Source organism: Otolemur garnettii, unplaced genomic scaffold (assembly GCF_000181295.1).
Source record: "Otolemur garnettii isolate 467f Iridium unplaced genomic scaffold, OtoGar3 scaffold00096, whole genome shotgun sequence".
Classification (NCBI taxonomy): domain Eukaryota; kingdom Metazoa; phylum Chordata; class Mammalia; order Primates; family Galagidae; genus Otolemur; species Otolemur garnettii.
The window spans coordinates 1640321-1658325 of record NW_003852491.1 but is presented as its reverse complement, the minus strand read 5'-3'; the positions used below and the strand labels follow the sequence as shown (position 1 = coordinate 1658325).

Sequence of the window (18005 nt, the reverse complement as noted above, 5' to 3'; positions counted from 1 at the left end):
CTCCAACTCCTGGGCTCAAGCGAGTCTCCTGCCTCAGCCTCCCAAGCTGGGACCACAGGCACCTGCCACAACGCCCTGCTATTTTTTGGTTGCAGCCGTCATTGTTGTTTGACAGGCCCGGGCTGGATTCAAACCTGCTACCTTAGGTGTATATAGCCACTTGAGCCACAGGCGCTGAGCCTTGTTTAACTATTTATCACCTGATAGGCATTAGGTTGTCGATAGGCATTTGCCTATTGTGAATAATGCCTATGAATATTCATTTACAAGTTTTGTGAACTTAAAGGAGTAGAATTGCTGGATCATATGGTAACTGTATACTTAACATTCTGAGGAACTGCCAAATTATTTTCCCTAAGTGGCTACACCATTTTACATTCCAATTTAGGAGGTTTTCAGTTCTCCACATCTTTCCAATACTCAGTTTTGTCTGACTTTTTGATTAAAGCCATCCTAGGGGGTATGAAGTGGTATCTCAAGTTCCTTGTGCTTATTGGGAACTTGTATATCTTGGAGAAGGGTCTCTTCAAAACCTTTGTCCGTCTTTTGGGTTGTCTTTAAGTTAAAAGTGTTCTTTATGTATTCTGGATACAAGCCTCTTATCAGACTTGACTTAATTAGTTTTCTCCCATTCTTTGGGTTGTATTTTTACTATTTTGACAGTATCTTTTGAAATACAGATGTTGCCAGGCACAGTGGCTCACACCTGTAATCCTAGCACTCTGGGAAGCTAAACCAGGTGGATTGCTTGAGCTCAGAAGTTCAAGATCAGCCTAAGCAAGAGCAAGACCTTGTCTCTGCTAAAAATAGAAAAATTAGCTGAGTATCATCATGGGTTCCTGTAGTCCCACGTTCAGGAGGCTAAAGCGTTAATTTTTTTTTCCAGTTTTTGGCCGGAGCTAGGTTTGAACCCACCACCTCCAGTATATGGCGCTGGTGCCCTATTGCTTTGAGGTACAGGCTGCCGGAATCCAAGAGTTTGAGGTTGCGGTGAGCCACAGTACTCTACCCAGGGCGACAGAATGAGACTCTCAAAAAATAAAAGATACTTTTAATTTTGGTGAAGTTCAATTTATTCTTTTTTCCTCATTTCTTCTTTTGGGGGGGGGTGGGGGGAGTTCTTCCAGTGGAGATTGGACACCTGAATTCCAAAGAGCTATGAGACTGCCCCCCCCCCCCTTACTTACTGGTTTTGTTCCCACACCTAAGACAACACCTCCCATCCGTACTAGGCCTAAGGCAACCATTGTTAGTCTCTCTTGGAGCCCTCTTCTCTACCTCCCTCTGCAGGTCTGTTTCAGCCTTCTCTTGTTGCATTCCAGGTTTTTGTTTCTCTGTACAGGAGAAATGGCTTATACATAACTCCTGTATTTACCTGCCCTTCCATTTCACAAGATTAAAGGAATGAAACTAGTCTTTCTCACTTCCAAACTCCTTGGCTCATTTATCTATCCCTGGCTCAGTCAGCTGTGATTGGAATTGGACAGAGAGTGAAAAGCACACTGACTTTCCTGTGTAAGTGAAGGGGACAGTTTCAGAATGGTGCTGGGCTTGCCCAAGTCAGATACTCCAAAGTCCATCTTCCATGGTGAGATTATACTAGGGTCCCTTAGGAAGGTCAGTGTGTTGGGCTTTTAGGCAACATAATCCATCCCCAGCAAGAAGATAACCCACTAAGAATCAGGAGAGAGGCACATAGAACAAATATGTTCTCTTTATATCGGTTTGGAAAATGTGGCAAATAAATATTAAACCTTCCACCTCCTGATGTGGCTGGTTTCTAGTCCAACCACCTTGGAGCTGCCACCTTTAAAACATACAGCATGTAGTTGTAAGGAATGCAGCTCCTTATAGGCAGGTAGCTCCCAAGAACAAAGGGTAAGAATGAGTTCCTTTCTGCCTCCTCTCTCAGACTCCAGCCAGATAATGTCATTTCATCAGCCCTGGGTGGAAGGGGGATCTGCAGAGGGAGGCCTATAGTGTTGACTTTGTTGATAGAGCTCCCTTGCATTGCAAGGAAGGAAACCTAACAGGTACAGAAGCTGTGTCTCCCTATTACCAGTATGAGGATGACATTGTCCAGAGCACTGTCCTCAGGTGAAGAATATTAAACTTTCCAGATGTGTTTGAGGAAAATGAGGTTTGGCTCCAAGGGAACCATGTAGGTGAGCATCATGAGAGAGTTATAAAGTCAATAGGATGGGAGGTTTGGATGTCAGGGGTAAAGCAGAAGTTACCCTGTTGTTAATGCCACCCAGCCATGGACAGAGGCAAGGAGCTAGAGGAAGCAATGATATTGTGCTCATGGAGATGGTGAGTTCCTTCTGAGCTAAGGCTTTTTGTCACTTTTAAAATTTATTTTAGAAAAAAGTTTTAGACTTGTAGCCCAAACTTTTTCTGAAACTGGTAACTCCCATGTTACTTCAAATCTGTAATCATGAGTTTGGGACAGACTGAGGCAGGCTTCTGAAGTCATAGTTTCTGCTGTTGTGAACCAAACTCTGTTTTTCTAGGTCGTGTATGAAAGGTGTGAAAAGCTGCGGCCTACCCTGTTCCGGCTGGCAAGTGACACCACTGATGATGATGACGCGCTTGGTAACAGTTTTATTTTCCTAAGCATAGCTAGCACCCTAAGTGCATAACAGACATAGTTCTTTTATTGTGCTGCTCTGGTGCCAGGATTAAGGCAAAGTGTACTCTAGGTTCTGTAGTGATTTGGTTTGATTACCTTAGAAATGATTTCAAGAAGAATCTAAGCTTGTGAAAGAATCAGCAGATCTGAAAGCCTGGAAAGAAGTGCAAATTTACCGTGGAGATTAGCTAGAAGAAAGAAAATTTACCATGGAGATTAGGTAGGAGAAGAAAATTTATCATGGAGTCTCACTATGTTGCCCTGGTAGAGTGCCAAGGCGTCACAGCTCACAGCAACCTCTAACTCTTGGGCTTAAGCGATTCTCTTCGCCTCAGCCTCCTAAGTAGCTGGGACTGCAGGTACCCGCCACAACGCTCAGCTATTTTTTGGTTGCAGTGATCATTGTTGTTTAGCAGGTCTGGGCCAGGTTCGAACCCACCAGCCTCAGTGTGTGGCCAGTACCTTACTCACTGAGCTACAGGTGCCAAGCCTTTTTGAGACAGTCTTACTATGTCATCCTTGGTAGAGTGCTGTGGCGTCACAGCTCACAGCAACCTCAAACTCTTGGGTTTAAGTGATTCTCTTGCCTCAGCCTCTCTAGTGGCTGGGATTACAGGTGCCTGCCACAACACCCGGCTATTTTTGTTGTTGTTGCAGTAGTGATTGCTGTTCAGCTGGCCACCAGCCTCAATGCATGTGGCTAGTGCCGTAACCTCTGTGCTATGGGCACCAAGCCTTTTTGTTGTTTCTTAAACGGCTGATCTTTGGGTTTTACTCTATCTATGTCTCTCTCCTTGTATTCACCAATAGCCTAGTCAATTTTGGAGCAAATTCTAGACTTTTTTTTTTTTTAGAGATAAGAGTCTCACTTTATTGCCCTTGGTAGAGTGCTATAGTATCACAGCTCACAGTAACCTCCAGCTCTTGGGCTTAGGCTATTCTTTTTTTTTTTTTTTTTTTTTTTTTGAGACAGAGCCTCAAGCTGTCCCCCTGGGTAGAGTGCCGTGGCATTACAGCTCACAGCAACCTCCAACTCCTGGGCTCAAGCGAGTCTCCTGCCTCAGCCTCCCAAGTAGCTGGGACCACAGGCGCCCGCCACAACGCCCGGCTATTTTTTGGTTGCAGCCATCATTGTTGTTTGGCGGGTCCGGGCTGGGGATTCGAACCCGCCACCTTAGGTGTACGTGGCTGGCGCCTTAGCCGGTTGAGCTATAGGCGCCGAGCCTGGGCTTAGGCTATTCCCTTGCCTTAGCTTCCCAAGTAGCTGGGACTACAGGTGCCCGCCACAACACCCAGCTATTTTTTTGTTGCAGTTTGGCTGGGGCTGAATTTGAACCCGCCACCCTTGGTATAAGAGGCTGGCGCCTTACCCACTGAGCCATAGGCGCCGCCCCAAATTTGAGTTTTTAACGTACTTGCAACATGCCAAAAAATCACTTAGCATTGAATTCAGCCCCATCTTGTCAGTTTGCAACCTTTGTCCACGGTCAAAAAATTGGCAGGAAATAAGCAGTTGGTGACTGTAGCACTTGATAATCTTTCAGCACTTTGGCTTGCAGAGTTATATGTGCCGCCGCTCCCCTCGCCCCCATTGCTATTCTGTCTCTCCTAGGAGAGAGTTGTCTGCAGATAAGCCAATAAACCAGAACTGGGTTCATGTAGTTTTTAAAGTCTAGTACGTGTTTCATGTTTTGGGGTTTTTTAAAATTTGTTTATGAATTTATGAATGAGACAGGGTCTCACTCTCTTTCGAGGCTAGAGTACAGCAGTAGCATCATAGTTCACTGCAACTTCAAATTCTTGGGCTCAAGTGATTCTGCCTTAGCTTCTTGAGTAGCTGGAAATAGGTACCTGCCATCATGCCCAGCTAATTTTTTGATATTTTGTAGAGGTATGATCTTACTGTATTATTCAAGTGGGTCTTGGACGGCTGGCCTCAAATGATCCTTCCTCGTTGGTCTCCCTGAGTGCCAGGATTCTAGTAGCATGAGCCACCATGCCCAGTCCCAGTGTATGTTTTATACTTTGGCATGTTTTCACTGTGGACCTAAAATTTTGTCATAAATACTTGATCTGTATTTAATACTGTCTTTCTTTTTTTCTTTCTTTTCTTTTTTTTGAGAAAGGGTCTCACTCTGTTGCTCTAGGTAGAGTGCTGTTGTGTCATAGCTGACAGCAACCTCAAACTCTTGGGCTTAAGCAATCCTCTTTCCTCCACCTCCCAAGCAGGTGGGACTATAGGTGTATAGCACTACGCCTAGCTAATTCTCCTATTTTTAGTAGAGATGGGGTCTCACTCTTGCTCAAGCTGGTCTCAAACTCCTGAGCAGTCCACCTGGCTCCACTTCTATATTTAATATTTTCTTTTTTTTTTTTTTTTTTGAGACAGAGCCTCAAGCTGTCCCCCTGGGTAGAGTGCCGTGGCATTACAGCTCACAGCAACCTCCAACTCCTGGACTCAAGCGAGTCTCCTGCCTCCACCTCCCAAGTAGCTGGGACCACAGGCGCCCGCCACAACGCCTGGCTATTTTTTTTTTTTTGGTTGCAGCCGTCATTGTTGTTTGGTGGGTCCGGGGTGGGGATTCCAGCCTGCCACCTTAGGTGTACCTGGCTGGCGCCTTAGCCGGTTGAGCTATAGGCGCCAAGCCTATATTTAATATTTTCTAAAATTTGTATGTTCAAAAGTAGAATCTCAGGATAATTTCTTCTTAAATAATTAAAACTTTCCCAATAACTGGATCAAGTACTAAGAAATTATTTTAATATTTGCATCTACATTGACAAAATCAGTTTAGGTTTTATTTAAAAAAAAAAAATTTTTTTTTTTTTTGAGACAGTCTCACTGTGTTGCCCTTGGTAGAGTGCCATGGCATCACAGCTCACAGCAACCTCAAACTCTTGGGCTTAAGCAATTATCTTGCCCTAGTCTACCATGTAGCTAGACTATGTGTGCCTGCCACAAGCGTGGCTATTTTTTTTGTTGTAGCTGTCATTGTTTAGCTGGCCTGGGCCGGGTTTGAACCTGCCAGCCTCTATGTATGTGGCTGGTGCCCTACCTACTGAGCTGTGGACACTGCCTTATTTTTCTATTAATTAAAATTAAAAGCTGGGTAAAGTGGCTCACCCTGTAATCTCAGCACTTTGAGAAGCTGAAGTAGGAAGATCACTTGAAGTCAAGAGTTTCAGACTAGCCTGGGAAACATAGCAAGTTCTTACCTGTGTACACAATAAAAAAAAAAGGAAAATTAAAGATAAAAGTTTTAGTTCCTCATTGAAGGAGCTATATTTAGAGTGCTTACTGCCAGCCATTGTATTAGATAACCAGACATAGAAGGTGAAGACATTTGCTTCCTCCTGCATTGGGAACCAAGAATTTTAGGTCTCAGGGGTTAAGTGACTAGGCCTGATAGGGCCTGCTTGTATGATCTAGGGGCAAGAGTCATGGATAAACTAAATCTAGTCAAGCCTCCTGTAGGCTGCTCTGCGGAATGACAAGACTGAGATTTTTGGTAGCTAAACCTAGGGTTCTGATTCTTCTCTCATTTTTCAGCTGAGATTCTCCAGGCAAATGACCTCCTCACCCAAGGAGTTCTGTTGTACAAACAGGTGATGGAGGGCCGTGTCACCTTTGGACATACAGTGACCAACTCAGTGGGAGACATACCTGTCTCCAGAGGTACGTTTGCAAGTTTCTCCCTCCCTTCTGCTTCGGGCAGCCTGCAAATCACAGAAAAGAAATGGGTCCTCAGAATATTCTGTGTTATGGCACAGAAATGAGAGAAGTTGCCTGCCCTCAGTTCCTGTTCTGGGAAAAGGAAAACAGATTTCACATAGCCAGTCTCTGCCATAGGAGGCATTGTAAGCTGACTGCCAGGCTAGATCTCAGCTTTGGCTATGTACAGAAGGAGATGCCTAAGTTATACCTGCATTTGCATTCTCATGAGTAGTTACTTATGGACCAAAGAAATGGTTTTCCTCAGTGGTTCCTGGTGCCGGGCTAGTTGTATCAGAATCACGTAGAATTCCTAGCACTCTGGGAGGCTGATGCACGTGAATTGCCTAAGCTCAAGAGTTCAAGACCAGCTTGAGCTAGAGCAAGACTCTGTCTCTAAAAATAGCTGGGCATTGTAGTAGATGCCTAAAGTCACAGTTACTAGGGAAGCTGAGGCAAGAAGATCGTTTGAGCCCAAGAGTTTTGAGGTTGCTGTGAGCCATGACACCACAGTACTCTACCCAAGGAGACAAAGTGAAACTCTATCTCAAAAACAACAATAACAACAAAGAAGAAAATAAATCACCCAGAACACTCAATAAAGTGCAACCCCATAGGTCCCTGGTTTGAACCTTATATGAATTAAGACTGCCTGGAGCTGGGTCTGGCTATCTGTTTGTCATGTACTATGGTGATTCTGACCCACTTGAAGGCCCTGAGCTGGAGAAGTTTGTTCTATTCAGGGTAATGGAACCATTAGAGGAAGACCCTGTGGTCTTTGGAGTAGGCAGGCTGTACTCTGCCTACTTCATGGTCCAGATTGGATTGTGGGTCAGCACACTCTAAAAGGGTTGATTAGGACGAAGCCTGAGAGAATCCAATAGAATTTAAGGGGAGGGAGATTTGGTGCCTGTGGCTCAAGCAGCTAAGGCATTAGCTACATCAGGTTCAAATCCAGTCTGGGCCTGCCAAACAACAGTGATGATGTCAACAAAAAATAGCTGGGCGTTGGGGAGGGGGCCTGTAGTCCTAGCTACTTAGAAGGCAAAGGCAGGAGCATCACTTGAGCCCAGGAGTTAGAGGTTGCTGTGACGCCACGGCATTCTACCCAGGGTGACAGCTTGAGGCTCTGTCTCAAAAAAAAAAAAAAATTAAGGGGAGATTTTGCTGTCATATCTGGCTTATTTTCCTAACCTTGTATGTTTTTTAGTCTTTCAGAATCCAACAGGCTCCATGCAAAACTGTCCCCTGATTGACTTAGAAGTGGATGATGGATCTACGCAGGCTGGGGCTGTCGCACCATCTTTGCTTCATCAGGACCTGGAAGCCTTAGGTGAGGGGACTCTGTAGAGAGTATAGACTCAGAAGGTTTTGAATAGAGAGAGAGAAAGCTGATTCCCTCTAGGGAGCATATGTTGCTTTTGAGTGACTCAGGTATGCTTGGCAGTTCAGAGAAGTCCCTTTTGCACATCAGTCACAGATTTTCCAAGGATGAGTTGAGTGACCTTGGGTAATGTCCTAGAATGGGTGGACATGGTATTGGTTATCACCTTGAAGCAGGTAGAGTTACTGTTATCTATCTTACTCTCTTCCTTCCTTACAGGAATCAGTGATGCTCCTGTTATGAACAAGGTAAGGAATTGTGTTCTCATCTGGACCTTATATAATTTCTACCCATTATAACCTTTACAAATCCAATCCAATTTTTCTGCCCCCCCGCACACTCCCCAGCTCTTATTTATTTTAGGCCCGAGAAGTTGGTGGATTACTTGTAATTATTTCTCTTACCAGGGCCAAGAGAAAGAAGGGGAGGGTCTCTCAAACTTGCCTTCATGAGGCAGTGCTACCTGGTAGGGGAGAAAGGTGCTACTGTGCTTGCCTGGTAGGGTTCGTGGACTTGGAGATACAAAGCCTCTTCCTCACCCATACCATCTGACTAGAACCCCCTTTTTCCTCTCCTTATACCCCTTCCCTCCTCAGTTGCACCTGGCTTCTGCTTTGTGAAGGTTTGCTCGGGAAACATGTTGTCTTGTCTCTTCTTTCTCCTTCTGCCCCAAGAAATGTAATAAACCTGGGCTACAGCTTTGGTGGGCTCAGGGGAGCTGAGCCATGGTTTTACCCTGGCTGACAGTCATCATACCGGTCTTAATTCAGCCATTTCTATTTTGACAGGTTGCTGGTCAGAATTGTTGTAAGGAAAAGAGGAATTCCTCTTCCAGCACACTGCTGGGTGGTAGTAGTCAAAGCCCTTCTGGAGACCAGAACTTGCTCGATCTTGTCTCACCACAGTCATCTGCTGGTCCTCTGTGAGTCTAATGGGAAGGGGAAGTGGAAGGATTTTGCCGATAGGTATAGTTTCCTCTCATCACACAAGGGCCAGGAAGTGGTGCTGTAAGTCAGAGACCTCTCACCCTGAGGAGGGGGTGTCTTCTATTAAAAGTTTAATCTGGGCTAGGCATAGTGGCTCACACCTGTATTCCTAGTACTCTGGGAGGCCGAGGCAGGTGGATGGCTTGAGCTCATGAGGTCAAGACCAGCCTGAGCAAGAGTGAGACCTGGTCTGTACTGAAAATAGAAAAAATAAATTAACTGGGTGTTGTGGAAGGTGCCTATAGTCCCAGCTACAGCTACTTGGGAGGCTAAGATAGGAGAATTGCCTGAACCCAGGAGTTTGAGGTTGCTGTGAGCTATGATGTCACAGCACTGTACCCAAGACAACATAGTGAGACTCTGCCTGAAAAAGCCCAACAAAAAAATATAATCTGCTGCTCCTGCTTTCCTCTTTTTACTCCCCTAAATCATAGGAAAATACATGATGTGGCCAAGGCATCTGCAAAGGGGTTTATATAAAGACTTGGCAACAGTTGATGATGGTGATGTTTTTGCTATTTATGTTTTTTCTTGATTTGCCGTGTAATTTGAAGTTAAACAAAATTTAAGAAATACATTAACAGAAAGTACCACATATGGTTCCCTAAGAACAATGCTGAATGTTCCTTCTTCGCTATTTATTTAGAGACAGGATCTCACTGTCTTCCAGGCTGGAGTGCTCATAACTGACTGCAACATCCAACTCCTGAGTTCAAGCAATCATCGCACCTCAGCCTCCTGAATAGCTGGGACTATAGGCCACGCCACCACCCCTGTGTAATTTTTAAATTTTTTCTAGAGATGAAGTTCTGCTATGTTTCCCAGGCTGTTCTTGAATGCCTGGCCACAAGAAATCCTGCCTCCTCAGCCTCCCAGAGTGTTGGGATTATAGGCATGAGCCACTGTATCTGGCCTCTTTGCTTTTTTTTTTTCTTTTGCAGTTTTTGGCTAGGGTTGGGTTTGAACACGCCACCTCTGGTATATGGGGCCAGCACCCTACTCCTTTGAGCCACAGGTGCCGCCTTGGCCTCTTTGCTTTTTTATATGCATGTAGTAGTGCTTTACTGTGGCTTTTTACACAAATAAGGATCATAATTTACATACTGTACTCCTGCATGTCTTTTTGGTATTATGTTATATCTTTGACACGTTTCTGTATGAGTTTATGTAAATATGCCTCATTCTTTTTTATAGCTACATTATAATCCATTATGTGAGTATAATCATTTCTCTCTAGTAGACATTTACATAATTTCCAGTTTGGAGGCACTAGGGGGTGTTTTTTTTTTTTTTTTTTTTGAGACAGAGCCTCAAGCTATACCCCTGGGTAGAGTGCCATGGCATCACGCTCACAGCAACCTCCAACTCCTGGGCTCAAGCGAGTCTCCTGCCTCAGCCTCCCAAGTAGCTGGGACCACAGGCGCCCACCATAGCACCTGGCCATTTTTTGGTTGCAGCCATCATTGTTGTTTGGCGGGCCCAGGCTGGGGATTTGAACCCGCCACATTAGGTGTATGTGGCTGGTGCCTTAGCCGCTTGAGCCACAGGTGCCGAGCCACTAGGGGGTGTTTTATAGTATATATTCCTAATGGTAGAGGATCTTTAATGTATGAAATGTAAAAACATTCATAGATTCATTTGCCTCTGGAAAATTAGCAGTTGGCCTTCCCCAAAACCAGTGCAGAGGTGGGGGACCTGTGGGCTTAAGGCAACTCTTAGCTTTCTAGGTCCTTGAGTGCAGCCTTTGAACTGAATCCAAATTTTATAGAACCAATCCTTTTTTTGTTTTTGAGACAGAATCTTGATTTGTCATCCTTGGTAGAGTGCCATGGCATCATAGCTCTCAGCAACCTCAAACTCTTGGGCTTAAGCAATTCTTTTGCCTCAGCCTCCTGAGTAGCTGGGACTACAGGCACCTACCACAACATTTGGTTAGTTTATAGAGATGGGGGTCTCGCTGTCTTGCTCAGGCTGGTCTCCAACTCCTGAGCTCAAGCAATCCACTCGCTTTGGCCTCCCAGAGTGCTAGGATTAGCCACTGCACCCGGCCTTGAACCAATTCTTTTATTAAAAGGGGTGCAGCAGGGAAAGATGAAGCTTTTCTTGCCTCTGTTGGTGCTTAAAAAAGAACAATTCTGAAATCAGAAGGCCATAGGTTCCCCACCCCTGGAAGAGAGCTTGTGTTTCTGATAGAACCACAGGGCTCCCTGGCAGAAATAGAGGTATGCAGAAAGTTTCTTTCTGTTCACTACCCAGAGATTTTTTTCTTGTAGTTTTAGTCTTTCAGCCACTTGGCAGGGTAGGTTACTTTGCCTCTCTGGCTTGAGTTTTCCACCATGTTTTCATTTTGCGCTCCGAGTGGACAAAAGCATAATGTGTAAAGGCATCAGTGTAATTTGTGTATCATCCGTATAGCTTATGTTGCTCTGGTGATCACTGGGAAACTTAACCTTACCGAGCTACTTGTTAGGGATTGCCTGACAGCTACAACATGAATAACCTTAGTTATAGTAGCTCCAGTTTATTGGGTTTTTATTCTGTCCTGATACTCTTAAGTGCTTTCCATATCCTTAATTCTTCATTTAATTCTTATGACAGCCCTTTGAGGTAAGTTCCTCTATTATTCTTGTTTAACAGATGAGGAAACTGAGGCATAGGTTAGATAACTTGTCTAAAGTTATGTATTTTTTCCTTTCTTATATAGAAAACTTAATCATAGATACTTTGAGTTCTCTACGATTTTAGCTAGTCTTTGGTATTTTTAATTTCTTTGCAGGAATTATGTCTCACAGAAAAGCATCCCTAAAGAAGTGCCACCAGGTACTAAGTCCTCTCCAGGTTGGTCCTGGGAGGCTGGCCCATTGGCTTCTTCTCCATCTTCACAGAATACACCTCTGGCTCAAGTGTTTGTTCCTTTGGAGTCTGTTAAACCCAGTAAGTACGGTTTTTAGTTCATTTTTGTTTTTTGGAATTCTTTTTTTTTGGCCAGGGCTGGGTTTGAATCTGCCACCTCTGGCATATGGGGCCAGCGCCTTACCCCTTTGAGCCACAGGTGCCCCCCCATTTCTTGGAATTCTTGTAAACTTCCAGCTTTTTCCATTCTAAATTGATAAGGGTGGACCTTAAATTTGAAAGATCTTGTAAGGGGCAACAGTAAGAGTTGCTTCTTGGTCCTTTAGCTAATATTTTTCTTAGTCTTCTTAATGTTTACACTGTAAAGGATATTGGGAGGCAGAATGTGATGAAGAGGCTTATTACTTAGGAACATGATGTTCATTTGGAATCCAAATAGGGAATGTTTAATGTGGTCTGGAATAACTGGGAAGAGGTGGAATTTTGAAGGAAGGCAGGAATTTGGCTAGTGATTCTCCTTTTTTAGGGGTCCTCATTAAAGTAGAAAACTGGATATTACCTGTTAGAAAGGACAAGAAACTGAAGACCCAGCTAGTTAAGGTACCTGTGGTCCAGTCCCTGTATTAGTGTGCAGAGCAGAAACAGCTCTGGGCTTTGGTTCCAAGGCCTACCTCTTTTTTTTTTTTTTCTTTTTGAGACAGCCTTAAGCTGGGTAGAGTGCTGGGCATCACTGCTCCCAGCAACCTCCAACTCCTGGGCTTAAGTGATTCTCCTGCCTCCACCTCCCAAGTAGCTGGGACTACAGGTGCCTGCCACAATACCTGGCTATTTTTTGGTTGTAGTTGTCATTGTTGTTTGGCAGGCCTGGGCTGGATTCTAACCCTATGTGGCTGGCGCCGTAGCCGCTTGAGCCACAGGTGCCGACCCATGGCCTAGCTCTTTAGAGGACAGAGCCCTCCCATGGCTTGGTGTTGCAAAGTCAGAGTGCTGTGGGCCCTGGAAGCCAGGCAGACATGTCTGAAATTACTATAGTTTTTGTTTTTTTTTTTGAGACCGAGTCTTACTATATCGCCCTTGGTAGAGTACCATGGTGTCACAGCTAATAGCAACCTCAAACTCTTGGGTTCAAGTGATTCTCTTGCCTTAGCCTCACAAGTAGCTGGGATAGGTACCTACCACAACACCCAGCTATTTTTTGAGACAGGGTCTTGCTCTTGCAAGCTAGCCTCGAACATGTGAACTCAGGCAATCCACCCACCTTGGCTTCCCAGAGTGCTGGGATTACAGGTGTGAGCCACCGCACCTGGCCTCAGACTTTTTTTTTTTTTTTTAAGGCAGAGTACTCTATCTTACTCTGTTGCCCTAGGCTAGAGTGCCATGGTGTCAGCCTAGCTCACAGCAGCCTCAACCTCCCAGGCTCAAGTGATCCTTTTGCCTTAGCCTTCAGAGTAGCTGAGACTTACAGGCAGCTGCCACAATGCCTGGCTAATTTTTTCTGTTTTTATTTATTTATTTTGAGACAGAGCCTCAAGCTGTCACCCTGGGTAGAGTGCTGTGGCATCACAGCTCACAGCAACCCCCAGCTCCTGGGCTCAAGCGATTCTCCTGCTTCTGCCTCCCAAGTAGCCGAGACTACAGGCACCTGCCACAATGCCCATCTATTTATTTTTTTTTTGTTTGTAGCCATCGTTGTTTGGCGGGCCCAAGCTGGATTCGAACTTGCCAGCTCAGGTGTATTTGGCTGGTGCCTTAGCCACTTGAGCCACAGGTGCCTTTTTCTATTTTTAGTAAAGGTAGAGCCTTGTTCTTTAAGCTGGTCTTCAATTCCTCAAGGGAGCTCCAGAGAGGTTCCTGGTTCAACCTCCCAGAGTGCTAGGATTACAGGTGTGAGCCACTGCACCCAACCACAAACTTTAACATATCTAGTAATGTTAAGGCTGGATGTGGTATCACATGCATAAGATATAGATCCTCAGTAAAATTTTTTTTTTAGATGGTTAGCAAGTCATCTGTGTACTATTCATTGAATCATCCACTCATTTTGAAATGTGTGTTATCATGTTACAATCTTATTTGACTCTTTTCTACATGCTGTTTTATACCACTTATTTTACTTGAGTGGCAGTTTTGAGTATTTGGTAATGTAAATACCATGCCCCTCTTCATTATTTCTTGATTAGTCTCATTTGGCTTTCTTTCAAATTTGAATCACATCCTATCTAAATTAAAACAATCTCTTTAGGATTTCTATTGGAATTTTATTAAACCAGTTAGAGGAGATTTGATATCTTTACTGTTTTGTACAATTAAACATAAAGGTTTGTGTATGGAGCTGTTATCCTATGAAAGATACTAGAAAGAAATGAATAGATAGCAGTGCCTATTATCTTCATCAAAATATTTTCTTTTTTTTTGGCTCGGCACCTATAGCTCAACCGGCTAAGGCGCCAGCCACGTACACCTAAGGTGGCGGGTTCGAATCCCCAGCCCGGACCCGCCAAAGCAACAGTGATGGCTGCGAGCTGTGATGCCACGGCACTCTACCCAGCAACCTCCAACTCCTGGGCTCAAGCGAATCTCCTGCCTCCGCCTCCCAAGTAGCTGGGACTACAGGCGCCCGCCACAACGCCTGGCTATTTTTTGGTTGCAGCCATCACTGTTGCTTTGGTGGGCCCAGGCTGGATTTGAACCCACCACCTTAGGTGTATGTGGCTGGTGCCTTAGCCACTTGAGCCACAGGCGCTGAGCCATCAAAATATTTTCATTCTTTAAAATTGGTAATGTGTGGCTTGGCACCCGTAGGTCAGTGGTTAAGGTGCCAGCCATATACACCGGGGCTAGCAGGTTTGAACCCGGCCTGGGCATGGCAAACAACGACAACTACAACAAAAAAAATAGCTGGGTGTTGTGGCAGGTGCCTGTTAGTCCCAGCTACTAGGAGGCTGAGTCAAGAGAATCACTTAAGCTCAAGAGTTGGGGGTTGCTGTGAGCTGTGACACCACAGTACTCTCCAGCCTTGCTGTTTGGGGATTTTGTAGCCATGCTAACCCTTCTGGTTGGGCCCTCTCTCCCAGGCAGCCTGCCGCCTGTGATTGTGTATGACCGGAATGGATTCAGAATTCTGTTGCACTTCTCCCAGACTGGGGCCCCTGGCCACCCTGAAGTACAGGTGTTGCTCTTGACTATGATGAGCACTGCTACCCAGCCTGTTTGGGACATCATGTTTCAAGTTGCTGTGCCAAAGGTGAGTCATCTGCTGGTTAGCTCCTTTGAACTTTTCAGTAATAGCTATCTTGAAGCACCAGGTCCTTTCTTGGGATGTCATCTGTTAGGTATAAGAGGAAGACTCTTCATTCAAGTTGGTTTAAGATAAAGTAGGAATTTAATGATTTATCTCACTGGGCATTTCAGAATATCTGATTTCAGATAAGAGTAGATCCAGGTTCTTTTTTTTTTTTTTTTTTTTTGAGACAGAGCCTCAAGCTGTCCCCCTGGGTAGAGTGCTGTGGTGTCACAGCTCACAGCAACCTCCAACTCCTGGGCTTAAGCGAGTCTCCTGCCTCAGCCTCCCAAGTAGCTAGGACCACAGGCGCCCACCACAATGCCTGGCTATTTTTTGGTTGCAGTTGTCATTGTTGTTTGGCGGGCCTGGGCTGGATTTGAACCCGCCACCTTAGGTGTATGTGGCTGGTGCCTTAGCTTCTTGAGCCACAGGTGCCGAGCCAAGATCCAGGTTTTTAAATGAATTCTTTGTATATCTGTCTCTTTTCATCTTCTTTCTTTTTTTTTTTTTTAGAATTAGAGTACTGTGGCGTTACAGCTCACAGCAACCTCCAGCTCTTGGGCTTAGGCGATTCTCTTGCCTCAGCCTCCCGAGTAGCTGGGACTAGAGGCGCCTCCCACAATGCCCAGCTATATTTTTGTTACAGTTTGGCTGGGTCTGGGTTTGAACCCACCACCCTTGGTCTATGGGCCTGGCACCCTACTCACTGAGCCACAGGCGCCTCTCATTCTTTTTTTCTTTTTTTTTTTAAGACAGAGTTTCACTTTGTTGCTCTGGGTAGAGTACCATGGCATCATAGTTCACAGCAACCTCAAAATCCTGGGTTCAAGTGATTTACTAGCTTCAGCCTCCTAAGTAGCTCATACTACAGGTGCCCACCACAATGCCTAGCTATTTTGTAGAGACAGGGTCTCACTCTTGCTCAGGCTAGTCTTGAACTCATGAGCTCAAGCCATTCACCTTGGCTTCCCAGAGTACTAGGATTACAGGGGTACACTCGGCCCTTTTTTTGACTTGAATTTTTCTTTGAGACTGTTCTCTAATATTCTTTCCACAAAGCAGCATCCTGGTTCCCAGTGGCCCCAGGGGGTTGCATGGTCCTTAATGCTTTTATTTTTCCTTTCCAAAAACTATCTCATCAAGGAAGAAACCCTTTTTTTCTGCTTTTTCAGACAGTCTCACTCTGTCACTGTGGGTAGAGTGCCATGGCATTATCTTAGCTCACAGCACCCTCAGTCTCCTGGGCTCAAGTGATCCATTTGCCTCAGCTTCCTGAGTAGTTGGGTACTATAGGTGCCTACCATGATGCCTGGCGAAGTTTTCTTTTTTAGTAGAAACAGGGTCTTGCTCTTGCTCAGGCTGTTCTCAAACTCCTGAGCTCAAGCAATCTACCTGCCTTGGCCTCCCAGACGTCTAGGATTATAGTCGTGAGCCAGGGTCTTGCTCTTGCTTAGGCTGTTCTCAAACTCCTGAGCTCAAACAATTCTACCTTGGCCTTCCAGACTGCTAGGATTATAGTCGTGAGGCACTGTGCCTGGGCAAGAAACCCTTTTTATCTCAGAAAGAAACTCAGCTGATAGGAGGCGTGCTTACTGATTACCCAAGAGTGAGCTGTGATTGGCCTTGGTGATGTTACTTTCATTCTTTGAACCAATAATATGTCCAGAGATTTAAGGTACCTGGACAATTTGGGATAATATATTCACCCCTTTTCAAGGTAAGTAAGGCTACATTGATTAACAACTAATTTTATAAATTATCAATCCAAGGCTCAGAAGTGAAATATTTTGCCCAAGCTTACAGAACTGATAAGAAGCAGAGTTAGAATTCAACTCAAGATGTACTGTCTATGCTGCCTTTCAGATGCCAGCTGTTGACCACAAAAATTTTGGTGTATTCTGTGTGTGGAAGGTCAATTTGAGTCCTTTCATCAATTAGTGGGAGCTATCTCCTTAGTCGGGGCACCCTGGGATATCATGTCTCCTGAGAAACCCATCTCTCTCATGAAAGATGTCGTTTGTTTGGAATGAGTTATATGTTGGGTTTCTTTCCCTAATAGTCAATGAGAGTAAAGCTGCAGCCAGCATCCAGCACCAAGCTTCCTGCATTCAGCCCTTTGATGCCTCCAGCTGTGATATCTCAGATGCTTCTTCTTGACAATCCACATAAAGTATGTTCTGGTTTCTTTTGTAACAGGGAAATGGGGCCCCTGAACTATAGGGAAGTAACTTTCTGGGGTGGAGAGAGGCACATTGAAGTCCTGCTTTAAAATCTTTAGTTTGGTTGTATGGGGTTGTATGGAATATCCCTTGCGGGAGTCTCTTTTCCTTTAAGAATTAATGAAAGATGATCTGTGATGGATTATCATGTCTGGGAACCAAGGGAAGGGCACTAGAACTTTCCCTAATCACATGAAGTCCCTTAAGAGGGTGAGGCCTGTTTTCCTTAGCTGGTCTCTGAATTTGCACTCTGTTTCAGGACTGCAGAAGTCTAGATGGGCTCACAGGATGTGTGTGTGGCTCCCTTTGTGTTTGTAGTCCTTAAGAGGGTAGTCCAGGGTGGTCCATGTCATACAATCGTTTGAAGCCCTCACTTGACTTGAATTAATATATATCTACTGTTTATTAGCTCCGGCATGGGTGAAAGCTTTTACTTTGGGCTGGCCTCTGGATACTACTCACTAATTTAATGTATTTCTTATGTCCTAGGAACCTATCCGGTTACGATATAAGCTAACATTTAACCAAGGAGGACAGCCTTTCAGTGAAGTAGGAGAAGTGAAAGACTTTCCAGACCTGGCTGTCTTGGGTGCAGCTTCTTTTCACAAGATGGACCCTTCAGTTCATGCTTAGGCCAGTGTTACTTTTGCTGTCTAGACTGAACTAGTCATGGTGTTTTAGTGCACAGTGCCAAGAGTTCTATCCTGACATCATGCTGTGGATGCCAACATCTGACTTACTCTGCAGATTGTGTGTGTGTTTGAGATCAGAGGGGTGGGAGAGGGTATAGCAGGGTTTTGATGTGCTCAGTGTGGGAAGTATTTCTGAAGTATTTCTGATAATCATCTCTGTTATATTTGTTTCTGCATGTTAGTGGGCACTGATGTCCCTGTCTCAGGTTGGAGGTTTTATAAGCCAAAGTTTTTTTCATGTAAT

At 44.8% G+C, this 18005-nt stretch overlaps 1 protein-coding gene across 1 annotated transcript in view; it reads left to right on the top strand.

Moving 5' to 3' along the window:
• The window catches only part of GGA2 (golgi associated, gamma adaptin ear containing, ARF binding protein 2), a 44714-nt gene extending 26929 nt beyond the window's left edge, over nucleotides 1-17785 (top strand). The window contains exons 9-17 of the mRNA XM_012808929.2: nucleotides 2514-2595; nucleotides 6183-6308; nucleotides 7555-7677; nucleotides 7948-7976; nucleotides 8517-8650; nucleotides 11491-11648; nucleotides 14642-14811; nucleotides 16910-17020; nucleotides 17559-17785. Coding sequence (XP_012664383.2) covers nucleotides 2514-2595; nucleotides 6183-6308; nucleotides 7555-7677; nucleotides 7948-7976; nucleotides 8517-8650; nucleotides 11491-11648; nucleotides 14642-14811; nucleotides 16910-17020; nucleotides 17559-17702 — 1077 coding nt within the window. The 3' untranslated portion in view covers nucleotides 17703-17785. The remainder of the gene's footprint in view (nucleotides 1-2513; nucleotides 2596-6182; nucleotides 6309-7554; nucleotides 7678-7947; nucleotides 7977-8516; nucleotides 8651-11490; nucleotides 11649-14641; nucleotides 14812-16909; nucleotides 17021-17558) is intronic.
• The last annotated feature ends 220 nt before the right edge of the window (nucleotides 17786-18005 follow it).